At 48.7% G+C, this 16,790-nt stretch overlaps 1 protein-coding gene across 1 annotated transcript in view; it reads left to right on the plus strand.

Annotated features, from left to right (window-relative positions):
* The window catches only part of LOC126545450 (uncharacterized), a 123,062-nt gene extending 108,236 nt beyond the window's left edge, over positions 1-14,826 (plus strand). The window contains exon 2 of the mRNA XM_050193333.2: positions 12,967-14,826. Coding sequence (XP_050049290.1) covers positions 12,967-13,979 — 1,013 coding nt within the window. The 3' untranslated portion in view covers positions 13,980-14,826. The remainder of the gene's footprint in view (positions 1-12,966) is intronic.
* Positions 14,827-16,790: the final 1,964 nt, after the last annotated feature.

Consider the following 16,790-nt stretch of genomic DNA (forward strand, 5'->3'; position numbering starts at 1 on the left):
AAAATTGTTGGTGGCATAACAGTGGATAGCATAATAATATATTAGTTGCAAGAAAAGCCAAATGATGATAACGAAAGAAAACCCAACAAACAATGCTCTAATCGATGTAGTGTAGCAGAAATAACAACGGAAGTGACAAAAATTCTACAATTTTTAAAAGCAGAAGAGGAAAAAAAAGAACGAACAAAGAGAAAAAATTGTGGCGCAGTGTGAACACTGCAAAAAAAAAAAGAACAGGTGATACTTATTTGTTAGGTGACTATGAAAGTACAAATATTTATTAGGAAAAATTATCAGACGTTAGCAGAAAATCTTTTAGCGAAGCTTTTAAATGTAGGTAGTATCTTAAGTGAAGCAGGAAAACGATTCCAAAGTGTAATGGTAGCGAATGTAGATGTTTTTTTTTACCATAGTTAGTGCGAACTGAAAGTAAAAAAAAAATCATAATTAGACGCGAACCTAGTAGGGTTTGTATTTTAAGGGAGCTGCTTTCAATATATTGAAAGGTCAGCTGGGAATCAAGCAAATTATAAAACATTATTGCTAAATAGTAGTTGAATAACTTTTTTATACATGGAATGTTGTACTGCTCAAGCAGGCCGATAGCATTAGCATTAGAGCGCGGTGAACTGTGGGTGATGATACGGATTGCTTGATTTTGTATATGCTGAACTGAAGACAAATAACGTAGATATGTATTACCCCAAACAATTAATCCGTACTGAATGTGTGGATAAATGAACGCAAAGTAGAGAAAGCAAAGACCAAGGAGAAAAATAGTGTCGTGCCTTGATAAGCGCACGGATACCAAAAGGGCACTTCAGCTTGACGTGGTTGATGTGCAGGTGAAAATTCAGATGGCTGTCTAGGATAACACCAAGAAATGAAACGGAGTCGCTAATGGGAATAGAATGACCGCCTAAGGTTAACGAAGGAGGCATAATTAGTCACATTTGGTACGGATGGAATACTAAAAATTTCGTTTTAGATGGATTAATGACTAAATCGTTGTCATTGCGCCGTTTCATTAGGTGGTCAAGAGTCTTATTTAATTTGGTTACTAGAGAAAGGATACACTTATTAGCTATAGATATAGTTGTATCGTCAGTATATAGAACGTAATGACTTAAGTCTGTGACGACTGGCATATCATTAATATAAACAGAAAAAATCAAGGGCCCCAGTAGTGCGCCCTGTGGTACCCCTTGGTTGAGTTTTTTAGAACGGGAAAAAGTTTCACACGCATACACAACAAATTCCCTATCAGACAAATCACTTTTTAAGAAGGCTAGGGCGGGCCACTTATTCCATATGCTTCAAGTTTACGAAATAAAATGTGCTTAACAGTATCAAATGTCATAGTAAGGTATAAGAAAACGGAACCAACGAATTCATTATTGTCAAGACTATTCATAATAAAATCAGTTAAGCAAATTAGAGCTAAGTTGGTGGAGCTTCCGGACCGAAAACCGAACTGGCAGGATTTTATATAGAATTTTTCCAAATACTTGCTTAATCTGATCAAAAATCATTTTTCAATTATTTTACTTAGGGAAGAAAGAATCGAAATTGGACGGTAACTTGAAATTAGTTTTTATTACCTTTCTTAAAAACTGGAATAACCTTTGGACGCTTTAGCAACGGCGGAAATTCACCAGATTTAAAGATCAGGTTAATTACTGCGCTCAGGGGCTCGCATATGGCATCAGCGACTAGCTTTAGGTGGCGCACTGCACTACCATCTAATCCTGGACTTGTGTTACGAAGATTACGCGTAATATAAAGCATTTCATGCGGCGTGACAGGATGAAGGAAAAATGAATGGCTCAGGCGGTCTATTTTAGGCTGAAAATTTGTTTACTTGCTTCTCTCAGGTCATCCGAAGTGATCATAAAAAGCGTTTGTTATCTGAGCAGGCTGACAAAAAGTAAGATTGTCGCGTACAATTTTAGAGATAAACTTCAAAAAGTCATTCAGCAACTGCCATTGCTTTTTAGGATTGTTTTTATTCTGCCAGAACGCTGTTTCATAGTAAAGCCTTTTGGCTTCTCTGAAAGTCCTGTTAAGAACGTTGCCGTATGTTTTGTACCGATTTATCAGAACAGTTAAATAGTTGGCTTTTAGTTTTCTTATACAAATTATCTTTTTTCCGCAATCTCTTCAGCGGACCATGTGTCATCCAAGGATTATTGGTGCTATTAAACCGATCTTTAGATCGCACAGTTGGAGAGCAAGTACTGACTGCTTTAGTGAATAAATTGAAGTAGAAATGAACGAGCCTCTATGGGGTTCATAATAAAATTCAAATCTAACCAGTCAGTGGAGCTAATGGTAGAAATGAATTTATCTTTGTCGAGTACTGTAAGAGGTGACAATGTTAGCTAAACTTGTTTCGAAGATTGCGAAAATCGGAGTCTGCAAAAGGTCTACTTACAAAGCCGGCAGGAGTGGTGCAAATAATTATCCGTCATCTCTTCGAACGCGTATCGCACTTCCAGGTGTGGTCGATACCGAAAGAGCAACGCCAAGCAGACGACAAGGGCAAGCCTCTGAAGCAACCAACGCACGCGCGTGCGTGACGCCCGGGTGTCTCCGGCACCGCGCGACCGGCGCGTGCGGCCAGGGTTGCGAGGCAACAGCCAAGCCCCAGCAACGAAACCCAAAGCGGACATTACCCCTTCGCCGGTTCCGCTCTTAGCCAACGACGGTTTCGCTTTGAAAATTATTGACAGATGCGTGACGTGATGATAATTTTCGGTGCCACCCCGCTGTCTCTGACGACCTTGACGTAAGCAAAATTTTGACCAATCAGGTGAGGCCAAGTGAACGGTTCCCCTTCTTAGATGTTATAAGATTCAGCCTCCGCTTCGCTGTGACTACAGAAGCGCTCCCTTTCGGCGCTCGTTAGCGTCACGATGCAGTACTTCGCTTCACCGCTCCTATCTCCATATCACTTGCAGCACTGCCGAAGGGACACAGGTAATACCCTTGCGCAGCCGTATATAGTTCCGGGCACAGCTGGCTAATTATTGGGTATACGCTAGAGAGTTTTATTTGTGATCGCTACATGATACGGTACAGCGATACGTGACATGTTAGGACGTTTGCGCATGCACGTCATAAACCGAGAATTACTGTGGCAGTTACCGCCGGTAACCGTAATGGCCGCCCTTACCGTGATCAACTATAGCAACATGACAGCGCTCATAAGCGCCTACCACCCGCTTCTATCCGAGTTCGCACTTGTTACTGGCTCTCCACCCTTACAACAAGAAACATGCAGCAAAATCCGTCATCGTTAAGTCTCATCTCAAGCTGAGGTCAATTCATTAGGTATGTTTTTTCGTCATTATTCAGATAGGATGTTTGTTTTCACGCTGCTAGGACTACAGACACGGCACCGAGCCGGAAAACTGGTCTGATTTCTAGTTAGCAGATGGCTCCACAGCACTAGCATTGGTGGTGCGTTGACAACGCGGAGCGCTATAAAAGCCTAATTGTTCACTGCATCATTAATTTACTACGCCGTTCTTGCATGGTACGTGATGAGGGTAGCGAGCAAACGCCAAGTAGACGCCGAGCAGACGCTGTGGCTCAGTTGGAACATTTGTACGGGCATCCAACCGTAGTACTTGCTAAGGAGACTGCAAGGTAACTGCAAGGAAAGCGTACAGGTAAAGCGAAGCCTTGCTGTTGCATGCATGCAAACGAAGCTTATGGTTACGGCGCCAAAGCATATTTCGCGTCAATTCACCAACCATGGAGCATGTAACAGGATGGCAAGCAGACGCCGAGCGGAATGCGCGGCCCGGTTGAGCACAGCTGGAGGGGCATTCGGCCTTCCTATTGGTTAAGAATTCATGTAGCTTCCACAGTGCTGCAGTCAGGTAGCTATTTACTCCTTGGTGCCGACGTCACATCCGTTACAGTAAGTCAAGCGTGGACCCCGGTATAAAACACTTTCGTGTTAAACAAGAAAAGAAATAAGGCACCTTGCCGCCAGCAAGGTGCCTTGCGTGTGCCTCTTGACGTTTCCATGGCAATGTTAGTCGTGCGCAATCGCAACAGTTTGTGTTGTTGACGCACACCGCGTCGATCTATCAGAATCTCTGAGCGCCTAGGCGCGAGCACTTACATATTGCAGTTTTGCAGGTATTGGTCAGTACTGAAAACTGTATCGAAGCGTTCTCCTTAAATGGCAACCTGCCTCCTGGCCATGGAGCACAAACATGCATGCAGCTGTATTTTGAACTTCCCTATTGTGCACCCGCCAGATGATGCAAAAGATGTACACACCGAATTAGTTCTTTCTTTTCCAGCATTTTTAAGTGATGCCTAAAGGCTGTTCATTGGTCAAGCTCTGCTTGAACAGAGCGCCTGATTTTGAAGGTGTTCATACACCAAAATCTCGGGTGAAAGTTCTTTCTCTTGATTAATACCCAGTTTCTTGGGAAGCCTAATAACGGCTGGCATTTACCCGATCTCGTCTCTAGTATCGAAATATTACGCAATATTTACCGCACAGTCGCTTGTTTCAATATTCACGCCAGCAGGAGTGAATAATCTTCGAATGATGAAAATGACGAGTACCAGACGTCACGGAGGTCACGTGAATTACCAAAACGGTGACGACAGCGCTAAAAGTTTTTGCGCGAAGGCTATGCCGACCTTAAAGCGACTTTGCTGGTGCTGCTGTCCTGGCGAGTAGAAAACAACGGGGCCACGGTGTTCTCGGCCGATCCCCCAAAATGTGCAACGAGGAGCATTATATGTGCTTAGAAATATTCCGTACTCTCGTCAACATTCTTCCCTCACCAATTCATACGCAGACAGCTTGCAAGCGACGAGGCCGCGTCATTCAGATTCCAATACGTCCTTTCAGTGGAGAGAGTCACGTCGTGTTCTAGAAAACAATTACTGTTCACTTCGCTTAAGCAAGTCTGCGCCAACGTGACTAATCGCATGCAAAACAGAGAGCCATAAATGAAAGGCAGGGAGGTTAACCACCACTAAGCCCAGCCTGCTCTGTTGGAAGGGGAAGCAAAGTCCAGTGTCGCCGTCATAGTTCTCCGCTCTGTATCCCAGACGGTCGCTCAGTTCCGTAGCGTTCAGATATCGCAGCAACGCTTTTGTGGGCCGCACGCATTGATCAGTGTATATTTCTGAAAGGGGTTTTCGGTAACTGCGCCATCAGTGAAGCATTGTACGAATTAATATTCCTTGAGTGGATGTATCTTTGGGCAAGTTCGCATTCCATTAAAACGTTTTTAGCGCAGAAAAGAAAGCATGGACTAATTCAAGCCAACACAGGCGCTAACTTCCTCGTTCCCTTGTTCATTTGCATTGTCTTTGTACAATCGAACTTGGCTTATGCAGAGCGCGAGAGCAGTGCTGCGGTGGGTTCGAAACATCTTGTTTTGAGCATGCATTGCCAGATTGGTTGGCCGCAACCACTTGTGCCCTGGTCTCAGCTCACCGCCAGCTGCGCCTGAGCAGCCGCTGCTAAGCGAAGTCGAGCCTGAGCGCCTAGTGCGAGTCGCGGCTTGGTACTACGGCTGCTCCCATTGCACAGGAATTAGCGTTGGCCCAGTGAGGCACCCATCTGTCAGAACCGAATTTTGTCGATCATCGACATCTGGTTGATGACGCTTGCCAGTCTCCAAATGGCTGCGCTGCGAGCTGTACGATCTTTCGTTTCTGCTGTCTTGGCTGATAGCATCGACTGTATTCGTAAAAAAAAACGGACTTATACCTCTCTCCGCACTGCATGAACAATACGCATTCGAAACAAGGAACTCTCACCAATTTTACTGAATAAACGCCATAGAGGCAGTGCAAAAATTGTGACCCGTTTCATTGCTTTACAATGTGGGTGTTCGCCTAGCAGCACTAGTTGTAGGTTCATTATTTAAAAACGTTTTGTGCGCAAACAAGCAGGGACAAAGAAGAGAAGCTTGTTTACGCACAAAACATTTTTAAATAATGAATCTGTTCCAACTAGGCCGACTCGCAGTTATGCTTCAGTTCTAGGTTGTAGCGGTAGGCTTAAACACGTCGGCGCTATATCGAAACGGGTATGGTATGGTATGGTATGATATTCGGGAAGCCAACACTTCCCGTCGTCTTCGTCTCTTTCACCAGAACCATGCCCACTGCCCAGTGCCTTCAGTACAGTCACTCCCCACCGAAAGAGTAGCCATCCTGGCGACCTAGGGACAGGAGAACACAGGGGGGTCATGGCACTGTTTGAGCTGGGAGACGTGGACAATTTCCTGGCCGCGACGACGCTGATCGGAAGGCGCTTCCATTGGCTCGATGAGGTAGTTGACCGCGGATGTTTGTTTCAGTACCCGATAAGGACCGTGGTACTTGGAGAGCAGCTTGGAGGAAAGGCTTGGAGGAGTAGAGAAAATCTACAACCAGACCAGCGAGCCAGGAGCAAAGCAGGTAGCCATAGTGGATGAATCGTGGTGATGCGTTTGGCGCCACTGGTCCTGGGATGTGAACGAACGAGCGAGCTGGCGACATTCTTCGGCGTAAGCAGTCACTCTAGAAACAGTCGTACACTCCGAAGTATCTGGCCGGTAAGGCAGAATCGTGTCGATGGTGCATGAAGGTTCGTGTCCGTAAAGGAGAAAGAAAGGGGAGAACCCAGTGGTGCTTTGCGTGGCGGTATTGTAAGCGTAGGTGACGAAAGGCAGAATGCGATCCCAGTTCAAGTGGTCAGACGAGACATACTTGGACAACATGTCGCCAAGGGTGCGGTTGAAACGTTCTGTCATCCGATTAGTTTGAGGATGATATGCCGTGGTAGTGCGCTGAATGATGCGACACTCCTTTAGCAATGCTGAAATGACGTCTGAGAGGAAAACGCGACCGTGGTCGTTCAGTAATTCTCGAGGTGCTCCATGGTATAAAATCAGGTTTTGAAGGATAAAACTGGCGACGTCTTTTGCTGTGGCAGATTCTAGGGCTGAAGTTTCAGTGTACCGCGTGAGGTGGTCGATAGTAACAATAACCCAGTGGTTGCCGCTTAGAGTGTTGGGAAGCGGACCGTATAGGTCAATGTCGACGCGGTCGAACGCGCGTACGGGGCATGGTAAAGGTTGCAAGGGGCCGGTGGCATGTTGAGCTGGTGTCTTGCGTCGTTGGCATATGTGGCATGACCGGACATACTGGCGAAAGAAACGGTGCATGCCGCGCCAGTAGTAACGAAGCTGGAGGAGAGAGTATGTCTTTAATACACCAGCGGGGCCGCATTGTGGGTCGCCGTGGAACGTGGCGCAGATGTCGGAGCGGAGGTGTCGAGGTATAACAAGCAACCACTTGCGGCCGCTCGAATTGTAGTTGCGGCGGTACAGCACCGTTATTCCGAATGATGAAGTGCGCGGCTTGACGACGGAGCGTCCGAGAGATCGGCGCTGGCGACTGGCTACACAGGAAGTCAATAAGCGAAGAGATCCATGGGTCATTGCGCTGCTCTGATGGCATGTCGGAAATATTGAGGGCGAAGGCACCGCAGCTGGAAATAGGCGAGTGGACAGGACCAGAGGGCAGGGGTGACCGGGATAGAGCATCTGCGTCTGAATGCTTTCGGTCTGAGCGATAAACAACGCAGATGTCGTACTCTTGCAGGCGCAATGCCCAACAGGCGAGTCGACCAGTTGGATCTTTTAGTGAAGATAACCAGCGTAGGGCATGAAGGTCGGTCACGATGTCAAATGGACGCAAGTACACATAAGGAGGAAATTTTCCGATAGCCCAAATGATGGCCAGACATTCCTTCTCAGTAACTGAGTAGTTCGCCTCGGCTTTCGTAAGGGTGCGGCTGGCATACGCGACGACGTACTCCTCGAAGCCATCCTTGCGTTTTGCAAGAACAGCGCCGAGCCCGACACCACTAGCGTCCGAATGGAACTCAGTTGGAGCAGAGGGATCGAAGTGTCGCAGTACTGGAGGAGAGGTGAGAACGCGTCGCAGTTCTTGGAAGGCGTCATCGCACGCCGGGGACCAGGCTGATAGGTCAGAACTCCCGGTAAGAAGCTGCGTCAAGGGGGCGATGATAGAGGCAGTTACGGAGGAAGCGCCGGAAATATGAGCACAGGCCGATGAAGCTGCGAAGTTCTTTCATGGTGGTTGGCGTAGGGAACTCGGATATGGCGTTAAGTTTCGCAGGGTACGGGAGGATACCGTCTTTTGAAACTACGTGACCGAGAATAGTAAGCGCGCGAGCGCCGAAGTGGCATTTCTTCAAATTTAGTTGCAGTCCTGCAGTGTAGAGGCACGCAAGGACTTCATCGAGGCGGCTGAGGTGCGACGCAATGTCGGTGGAAAAAACCACAATGTCATCTAAACAACAGAGGCACGTTTTCCACTTCAGCCACCGAAGAATGGTGTTCATCATTCGGTCGAATGTGGCAGGCGCGTTGCAGAGGCCGAACGGTATGACGGTAAATTCATATAGTCCATCAAGAGTTACAAAAGCTGTCTTTTGGCGATCGGCCTCTGCCATTGGCACTTGCCAGTACCCGGAGCGCAGATCCAGCGAGGAAAAGAATTCCACTCCCTGCATACTGTCCAAGGCATCGTTGATATGCGGCAGAGGATAGACATCTTTGCGCGTTATTCGGTTAAGGTGGCGATAATCAACGCAGAACCAAATGAAACCATATTTTTTTTAACGAGGCCAACCGGAGATGCCCAGGGACTGTTAGAGGGCTGGATGATGCCACGCTCCAGCATGTCGTCAACGTGCTGGTCGATGATACGGCGTTCAGCGGCCGAGACACGATACGGACGCTGGCGTAATGGTGTTTGTTGACCGGTGTTGATACGGTGAACGACTGTGGACGCTTGGCCCAAGGATGGTTGGTCAATGTCAAATGAGGAACGAAAACGTTGGAGGAGCTTGATGATTTCTGTGTGCTGCGCAGGTGTAAGTTCTGCATGGACGGCACGATCGAAGACGTCTACAGGGGCATCGGTCGCGCTGGGAGGAGTGACGGCACAAATAGGAAGTGGTGCTGTATCACCAAACATGGTGGCCGGGAGAACGCAATCGAAAGCTTCAGAGGTACCCAGGCAATCGCCACGGAGTAGGGATGATGGGCAGGCGGATGGATTGCACACGTAAAGGGCAGCAGAACCGTCGCAAAAAGTGACGACAGCAAACTGAAAATTCCGGCGCCGCGCACGAGTGGCCGACGGCGTAAACAGAGCGTTCGCCGCACGGTTACATGACACAGGAACTAGAGCGGCGGAGAAAGGTGCGATATCGATGTCAGAGGCGGCAACAACTTTAGGAGAATGATGGTTGTCAGGGTCAAAGCACGGCACTGATAACGTAAGTTCGGCACGAGCGCAGTCGATAAGAGCTTGATTGGCAGATAGGAAATTCCATCCAAGAATAAGGTCGTGTGAGGAACGCGATAGGACGACAAATTCGATAACATATATAGAATGACAACCCGGGACGTGCACGACGCTGAAGGTTGAAGCGATGGGAGGTCGCCGTGCGCAGAGAAAGAGAGGTAAGGGGAATGGTCACTTTGTTCAAATTGCGGCGAAGCTTCTCACTAATAATAGAAACGGCGGCTCCGGTGTCGATAAGTGCGTGTACTGTGACGCTGTCTACGGACAGTTCAACTTCGTTCGCCGGGGCAGAATGACGTCTTGAAATGTTCGACGTAATCGCAGTTCTTGCCTATGGAACTACGGCTGTTAGTTTTCCTTTCAGGCTGGGCAGGGTCGGAGAACCATCGGGGAAATGGATCGGTGACCTGGGGAAGGTGACCGGCGTGAATCGAAGGGGAGGCGACTGTAAGACGATCCGGAGGAAAGTTAAATGGATCCTGACGCGTAAGTCGAGCAGACCTGTAGCTAGAGGCGCCCCCACTGTCAGGTAAACAGGTTCTGTGACGGCGGCAGAAGCGTGCTACGTGGCCCGGAAAATGGCAGGAATAGCATATTGGCCGGTTATCAGGTGTACGGCACGGGTTGACGACAGGGGCTCCAGCGGCCGAGTAAGGGACGACAATCGGACGCGAAGGTGGTGGCGGCACGTGGAAGGTGCCGGTGGCCCGGTAGGTATCAGGAGCCGGAGGAGCGTAAGGCGGGGAGACAACGTCAGCATAAGTCAGTGGTCCAGCTGCAGGCCGCGGAGGAGGGGCAGGTGACAACGCCGCGGCAACTTGCGTCTTGCGTCTGAATGACGTGACCAAGCGAAGGAGCCAAGGTTGTCGACTGCTCGGGTGGGCTATGCGCCTGAGAGAGTTGGTGCGCGACTTCCTGACGGATGAACTGCTTTATCTTCGGCATTAAAGCAGAGATGTCGGCAGCGTCGCGGCCGAAATCGAACGGAGGTAGATCCGCGGTGTTCTGCTGAGCAGCGCGTGTTGATGCACGCTGCTTGCGCAGCTCGTCCTACTGCTGGCAAAGCTGCATGACTTCGGTAATAGTCCGGGGACTCTTGCCGAAGATGCCTTTCATGACGTGCTTGATCTTGTCAGCTTCCTCCATCGATGAGTTGATGTGCTTGCAGAGCGAGAGCACGTCTTCAGTATAACTGGTGAAGGTCTCGTCCTGGCGTTGAGCTCGACTACGCAAGCGCTGCTGAGCGCGAAGCCGGCGAACAGCGGGACGGCCGAAGACCTCAGCCAAAGTTGTCGTGAAAGCCGACCAGGTGTTAAAATCGGGTTCATGATTGCGGAACCATAGGTTTGCCACGTCAGTCAAGTAAAAGATGACATTTGTGAGCTTGGCGCGGTCGTCCCACTTACTATAGGCGCTTACACGGTCGTATTCGGCGAGCCAGTCTTCCACGTCGTGGTCGTCTCTGCCGCTAAATATAGCCGGATCGCGCTGCCGGATGACGCTAGAGCAGACGATGGCCGGGGGCACGGGAGCAGCAGCCTGGGACCGTCCCGGTTCATCTATTGCAATAGTTGGTTGTAGCGTCCGATTGCGGAGTTCCATGATGTCAAAAAGAAACCCAGCCGCTCCACCAAATACAACGGGAGTGTTCGCCTAGCAGCTATAGTTTTAGGATGTAGCGGTAGGCTTAAAGAGGTCGGCGCTATATCGAAACTGGGAAGCCAACACTTTTCGCCGTCTTCGTCTCTCTCACCAGCGCCATGCCCACTGCCCAGTGCCTTCAGTACAACTTATAAATCAGACATTATCATCAGCGTAAGTAGTGTATAACGGGTGTGTATGCCTGACAAGACTTAACGCAGCTTTGCAGTAGTCTGCATAAACGGGTTAGTCAGAACTATGCAAATGCGGAGAGAAGCAAGCGCGTTCTGTCGCCCTCCTTTGCTTACACCAGCGTTGTAGCCATCGCCTCCAGTACGATCACTCCCGACCGAAGAAGGAGCCATCCTGGCGACCCAAATGTAGGATTGGGTCCGTCAGCTGTGCCTCAGCAGTCGTCTATCTGCCAAGCGAAGTCATGCCTGATCGTCTAGTGCGAGCAATGGTTTAATGCTCGAGGTTGAAGCATGGCTTGAGTCGGCAGACGTGGACAATTCCTTGGATGCAACGACTCTGGTCTGAAAACGCTCCCAGGGGCTCGATAACGTAGTTTACTGTGGACGTTCTTTAACGTATCCGATAGAGACCATGGTACTTAGCAGCTTGGTGGAGAGGCCAGCAAGAATAGATGGCAACCAAAGCCAGACCAACGAGCCGGGAGCTTAAAGCCATCTTACGATCAGTTCTCGTCATTGCAGTTTCAAAGCGATAGATTTTCTAAAGGCGCGAATGTGCCAATACGTGAAAACTGAGCAAAATTAATGAAAGGCTTCACAGCATGTCATTTTATTCTCTGTGCAGCGGTGTTCAATCGAATGCCACTACTGCATAGGTGAAGCCCTCTGCTTCAGCTCGATGCTGCTTCTTCGCGGCGAATATGTTGCGGCAGGCAGAGTCCACCGCAGCACCGATCACAGTGAGCGAGTGAGAAAATCCGAGTGAAGATGAACAGCGCTGACTATAATAAAAACAAGCCTGGGCACAAACACGCTGTGGTCATAAAAAATGGGTTGTCACTAGTTGCATTTATAACAATCGAAGCTTCTGTTTCTGTGTAGAAGACTCGCCATGGCCAAAAATGTGCCTTTCTTTCGTCCCCCGCCCCCCACCCCCTTTTTTGCAAGTTTTTCAATATTCCGATTAAGCGGTCTCTCATCGCTAAAAGAGCGAAAACCATCCTTCCGACTCCGCGCGTTGGGCTTCTGTCCCGCTCTAGGTCCCATCTTGAGAACAGCGTCCGGCACCTATGAGCGAATTGTTGGTCATGTGGTTGTAAGCCCTTTCTTTGTAGAACATATGCCATAATCAGGCACAACTAGGAATCAAAAAGCAAGTGAAATCATCAAGGCTTTCCACATAAAGAAAAACTATGAATTTTATATTTCCGTTGCATCCATGTTTGACTGCGAAATCAGTCTCATTGCAAGATGTGTCCTCGTATGGTATGACGGCACCAATACAAGAACCCCGCACGCAGACGGGCTTCTTGTATGTGTGCCGTGTGTCTTGCAATAAATCCTTGGTTAGGCTAGCGTTTGTCCTGTGTGCTTTTTCTCTGTGTCTCCATCCTCTCGCGCCTGCAGTCATAATGAATTCATCTGGTCTTCAAAAATAAATATTTTTTGCCTCCATGTTTGTTTTGTTGATATGGTATAGGTTGTGTACTAAACGTCAATTTTCCTAAGGTACTCAGACCCTTCCTTAATCAAGCCTTTCCGCAGGCCTTTTGTTTGCGCCCTTAATAGCCCTGAAACGTCGAATAACCTTTGATATACGTTATGAACGCATGCCAGCTCAAGCTGAAATACTGCAGTTGAAGCGAGTAAATCGTGAGGAATCCTTTTCTGTTCAAGAAATATAAGGCCGGACAATTGCGGAGGCAAATATGAGCACTTTCTGGGATGTTCAGTGACATCTGCACTTTTCCGATCGCAGGGGAGCCGCGTTATCCTCACCTGGCCTCATACGTTCCCGTCCTTGTGCCCAAGCATTTGGTCCTGGCAGCCGGATCACAGGAACTATTTGAGGAGCGCTATACTCGTCGGCGAGTCACCCCCGAGCAAGAATCAACCGAGGTTCCTGACGGACCAGCTCCTTACGGGTCGGAATCGTATGGGTCCTCGAGGGAGTCGGCCGAAGAAGACCATGGAGCACCTCGGGAGCGTCAGCTGCGTCTTGTCTACGCCCGTAGACCTCGGAGACCAGCTCCACCGCGCAGAGGTACGGCAGGAACTCTTTGGATTCCACGAGCCTCGAGAGGGATCGAGCCACCGCTGACGACCACGCACTGGCGCGGCATGGACCAACAAGAAGTCGAAGAAGCCAGCAAGGACGCCTGGAAGCCTGCCAGCCACCACGGGCCCGCCAGTTCACCACGGATACGGCGGCGCCGTGCTGCTACAAAAACCCTGGCGCCGTCGAGCACCACAGCTGCGGCCACGGGCTTCATCCCCATTGCGGGCCCGTTCGGCGGCGGACAGGAGCTCGCCTACTCGGCCTTCTTGGACGGCGGCTCATCCACTCCTTTCCCAGCAGGCTTTTCGAGTTACGCCAGCCCCAGCCGCCAGCAGCACTCGAAGCAGGCCTACGGCGGCGGCTTCGACTACGGACGCTCGACCACGAGCGCATTCTCAGCCGGCTACGACTCACTGGGCAGCGGCAACTTTCAGCTCATCCGCGGCGGAGTGTATGCCGATGACCAGGCCAGCTCGAGCCATGTACCATACTACGTGCAGGGGCCCAGCAGTGGTTACCAGGCCTATTCATACGACGAAGACGCCGGTGGGCCCGTTCTGGGCTTCCAGGGTTTCGAACACTTCGGCAGCCCACTCCACAACGCCCTCAGCAAGCACACTCACGTGGTGGGTGCCTCGACGGAGCACAGGAGGCGCACATCAAAGCCCAAACCGCCGCCCGTTGGCGAAGACCAATTACGGGCCACGGAATAGGTCAGACCATCAGTGGTAGTTCTGTGGACAGAATCATGTGATCACGGCACTGCAAACAACTTCTTTAGGGGTGTGCGGTCGCTGGTGTGCGCAGAAACTTCCATTCGAGAGGTCCTCTCCACCAAACCAAATTTAACATCATTCATTGGGGGGCTTCAAACATGTGTGGTCATAAGCCTGATTCTAGCTTGTAGCAGGAGGATACGTACACAGTGCGTCCTGAAGGTCTAGGCAAGTGTGTCAGCCTTATCCCGAGACCAAGACAGGCAAGTGGCTCAAGCTTAATGTTTCACCCGTTTCGAGGCCATGTGCAGGTCTTAGCAGCATTTAAAGAAGCAAGCCGAATTAGATCTGTTGCCTGTGCCTCTTCTTTCAAGTGGAGCCTCAAGACGCGGCTCTATGGGACTCTGCTATACGTGAGAATACACGGTTGTGCTTAATACGATGACGTTCGGTGACTGCGCGGCAGACGCTGATTGTTTTTTCGTTGTGTCATAACACATTTTGTACAGTTTACTCAAGAAAACAGCCGGAACTACGTAGATCATTTATCTTGAATGTATATGAAATATGGCACTACAACGTCAAATGCGTGCGAAAGAAGGCAACAGAATAACGTTCAGTGGCAATTTCATGAAGGTTCATGAAGACTTTGTAGTGCCTAAATTTCTGCCATCAGTTTAGAGCGCCCGTATTACAGTAGATCTCTGGTGTTTTGTACCGTGCTTTCTTTACGTTGTGCACAGAATTGCGCGAAATTACGGCTTTTACGCGGCAGTCATTATACAATTAGCACTCTTGCCAACTTAGTTCCGTGTAGTTTTCTTTTCAATAAAATTTTTGTGTTTATTTGCTGTCTTCATTTCTAGCAATTGCTTTGTAGCCACTGGCAATAACTCTGCAATGTCAAGCTTAGCAATAAATTAGAAACAATTGAGATATCTGATCTGCTGCACGAGTTGTTAGTTCTTAACGAGGCGCTATGCTCATGTCGTGTATGCACAGTCTTTATGACAATTCAATTCATCTTGAATATCATCGTAAACCTGATACAAGCACAGCACCTTTGTCCTTTTGCAATCTTTGCGCGCACATTAAATAGCGCGCGGGCGTGCTAGCTTTTGTTTCATATATGGTGACAGCCATTATACACGACGTGTTTTATTGCCAGCACTCATGAATTCAGGCCTGCAGCCTTCAGAAGCTGCTTGATTAATACGAAAGCCTTATATGCCACATGAAGCGGAAAATCCGGCGTTAACATCAAATGGCAAGAAAACCCAAGTCATGACGTCACGATCCTGGCGCTGGACCTGCTGCGGCCCGCACTCCGAAATCCCACGCTGAACAGCTACGGCGCCGGACGGACGCCGTGGCCCACTCCCAAAATTGCATTAGGTGGATTAAAAGAAATTAAAGTTGGTATATATATATATATATATACCAACCTTAATGTACAACTTAATGTATATATGTACCAACCTTAACTTATTTTAATCCAAATATATATATATATATATATATATATATATATATATACACACACACCACTGGGCGTGACTTAATTTTTTTTCGCTTTGTTGCTTCCGCGTTCGCGTACATGCGAAGCCGTCGCACCTATACAGGATGTCCCAGCTATCATGCATCGCGTTTTTAAAGAAGGCGGGCCATTATACGCGAAAATAACCGAGTGCATATTGTTCCCGTCGAGTAGAGCAGCCACCAGTGACATTTTGTTGATGCTAATCAAATGACTAATCAACTGTAATTGGATCATTTATTATTACTCCTCTGATTGGCTTGCTCTCGATGGAGAACTTGTAGAAAACCTAAATAATCATAAAGTTGGCATGTTCTCAGCCAGTTACTTTTTGACCGTATATTTTTTCCAGCTGATAAAGAAAGCCCACGAAGAATGAAAAATGTCACGTGCCTAAACGTCGGCCTGCATTAAAAAAAGCAGCGCCCTCGAACAATCTCCACATGAGTTAGTGGGCGCTCTGTCGTGCCCTGGGCCTTGGTGTAGGTACAGGTTGGGCGCTGACGTCTCTGCTAACCACTATGGAGCTTGTTCGAGGGCACTGCTTTTAGATGTTGGGCGGATGGTGAGACACGTGATATTCTTTTTTTTTTCGCGGGCTTGCTTTATCAGCCGGAAAAATTAATGGGTAAGAAGTGCCTTGCTGAAAACTTGCCAGCTGTAAGTTTCTTTCAGTTCTGGACAAATTCTTCATTGACAGCACACCATTCAGAACAGCTTTTAAGAAAAATTATCTAATCGCAGTTAATAAATTGAATGGCACCAACAAAAAATTACCGGCGGCTACTCTACTCGCCTGCGAACAACATGCAGATGGTTATCTTCGCGTGACCAATATTTTTCTATTTTGAAACGATAGCCGGGACATATATACGCCGATTCAGTATGTATTCCAAAAAGCGCAGTCAACCGCTTGGCGCAGTGCTTGGTGCATGGCGCCTTTAACGCCATGCACCAAGCTGTGCGCGAGTATATACAGCGCCTTGAGACGCGTAGCCCCACGTGCCAGTGGTGGCAGCCAGAAGCTCGCCTTCGGGATGAGCCCACTTTACGCAGTCCTTTCCTCGCAGCAGCTACCGCTACGTAGGAGCTGTGCGACATTGTACCGCCTTCTCGGTCGGCCCAAGTCGCGAAGATTTCAACGTTTTCCCACTGAGCATTCCATCATCGTGACACGTTTTCGGCAACTGCCGAAAACGTGTCATCAAATGCTCGTGGAAATGAAAAGACTGATCTATAGTGATGCAATCTAGCATGCTGCTCGCGATTTA

Source organism: Dermacentor andersoni, chromosome 1 (genome assembly GCF_023375885.2).
Source record: "Dermacentor andersoni chromosome 1, qqDerAnde1_hic_scaffold, whole genome shotgun sequence".
NCBI classification, from domain to species: domain Eukaryota; kingdom Metazoa; phylum Arthropoda; class Arachnida; order Ixodida; family Ixodidae; genus Dermacentor; species Dermacentor andersoni.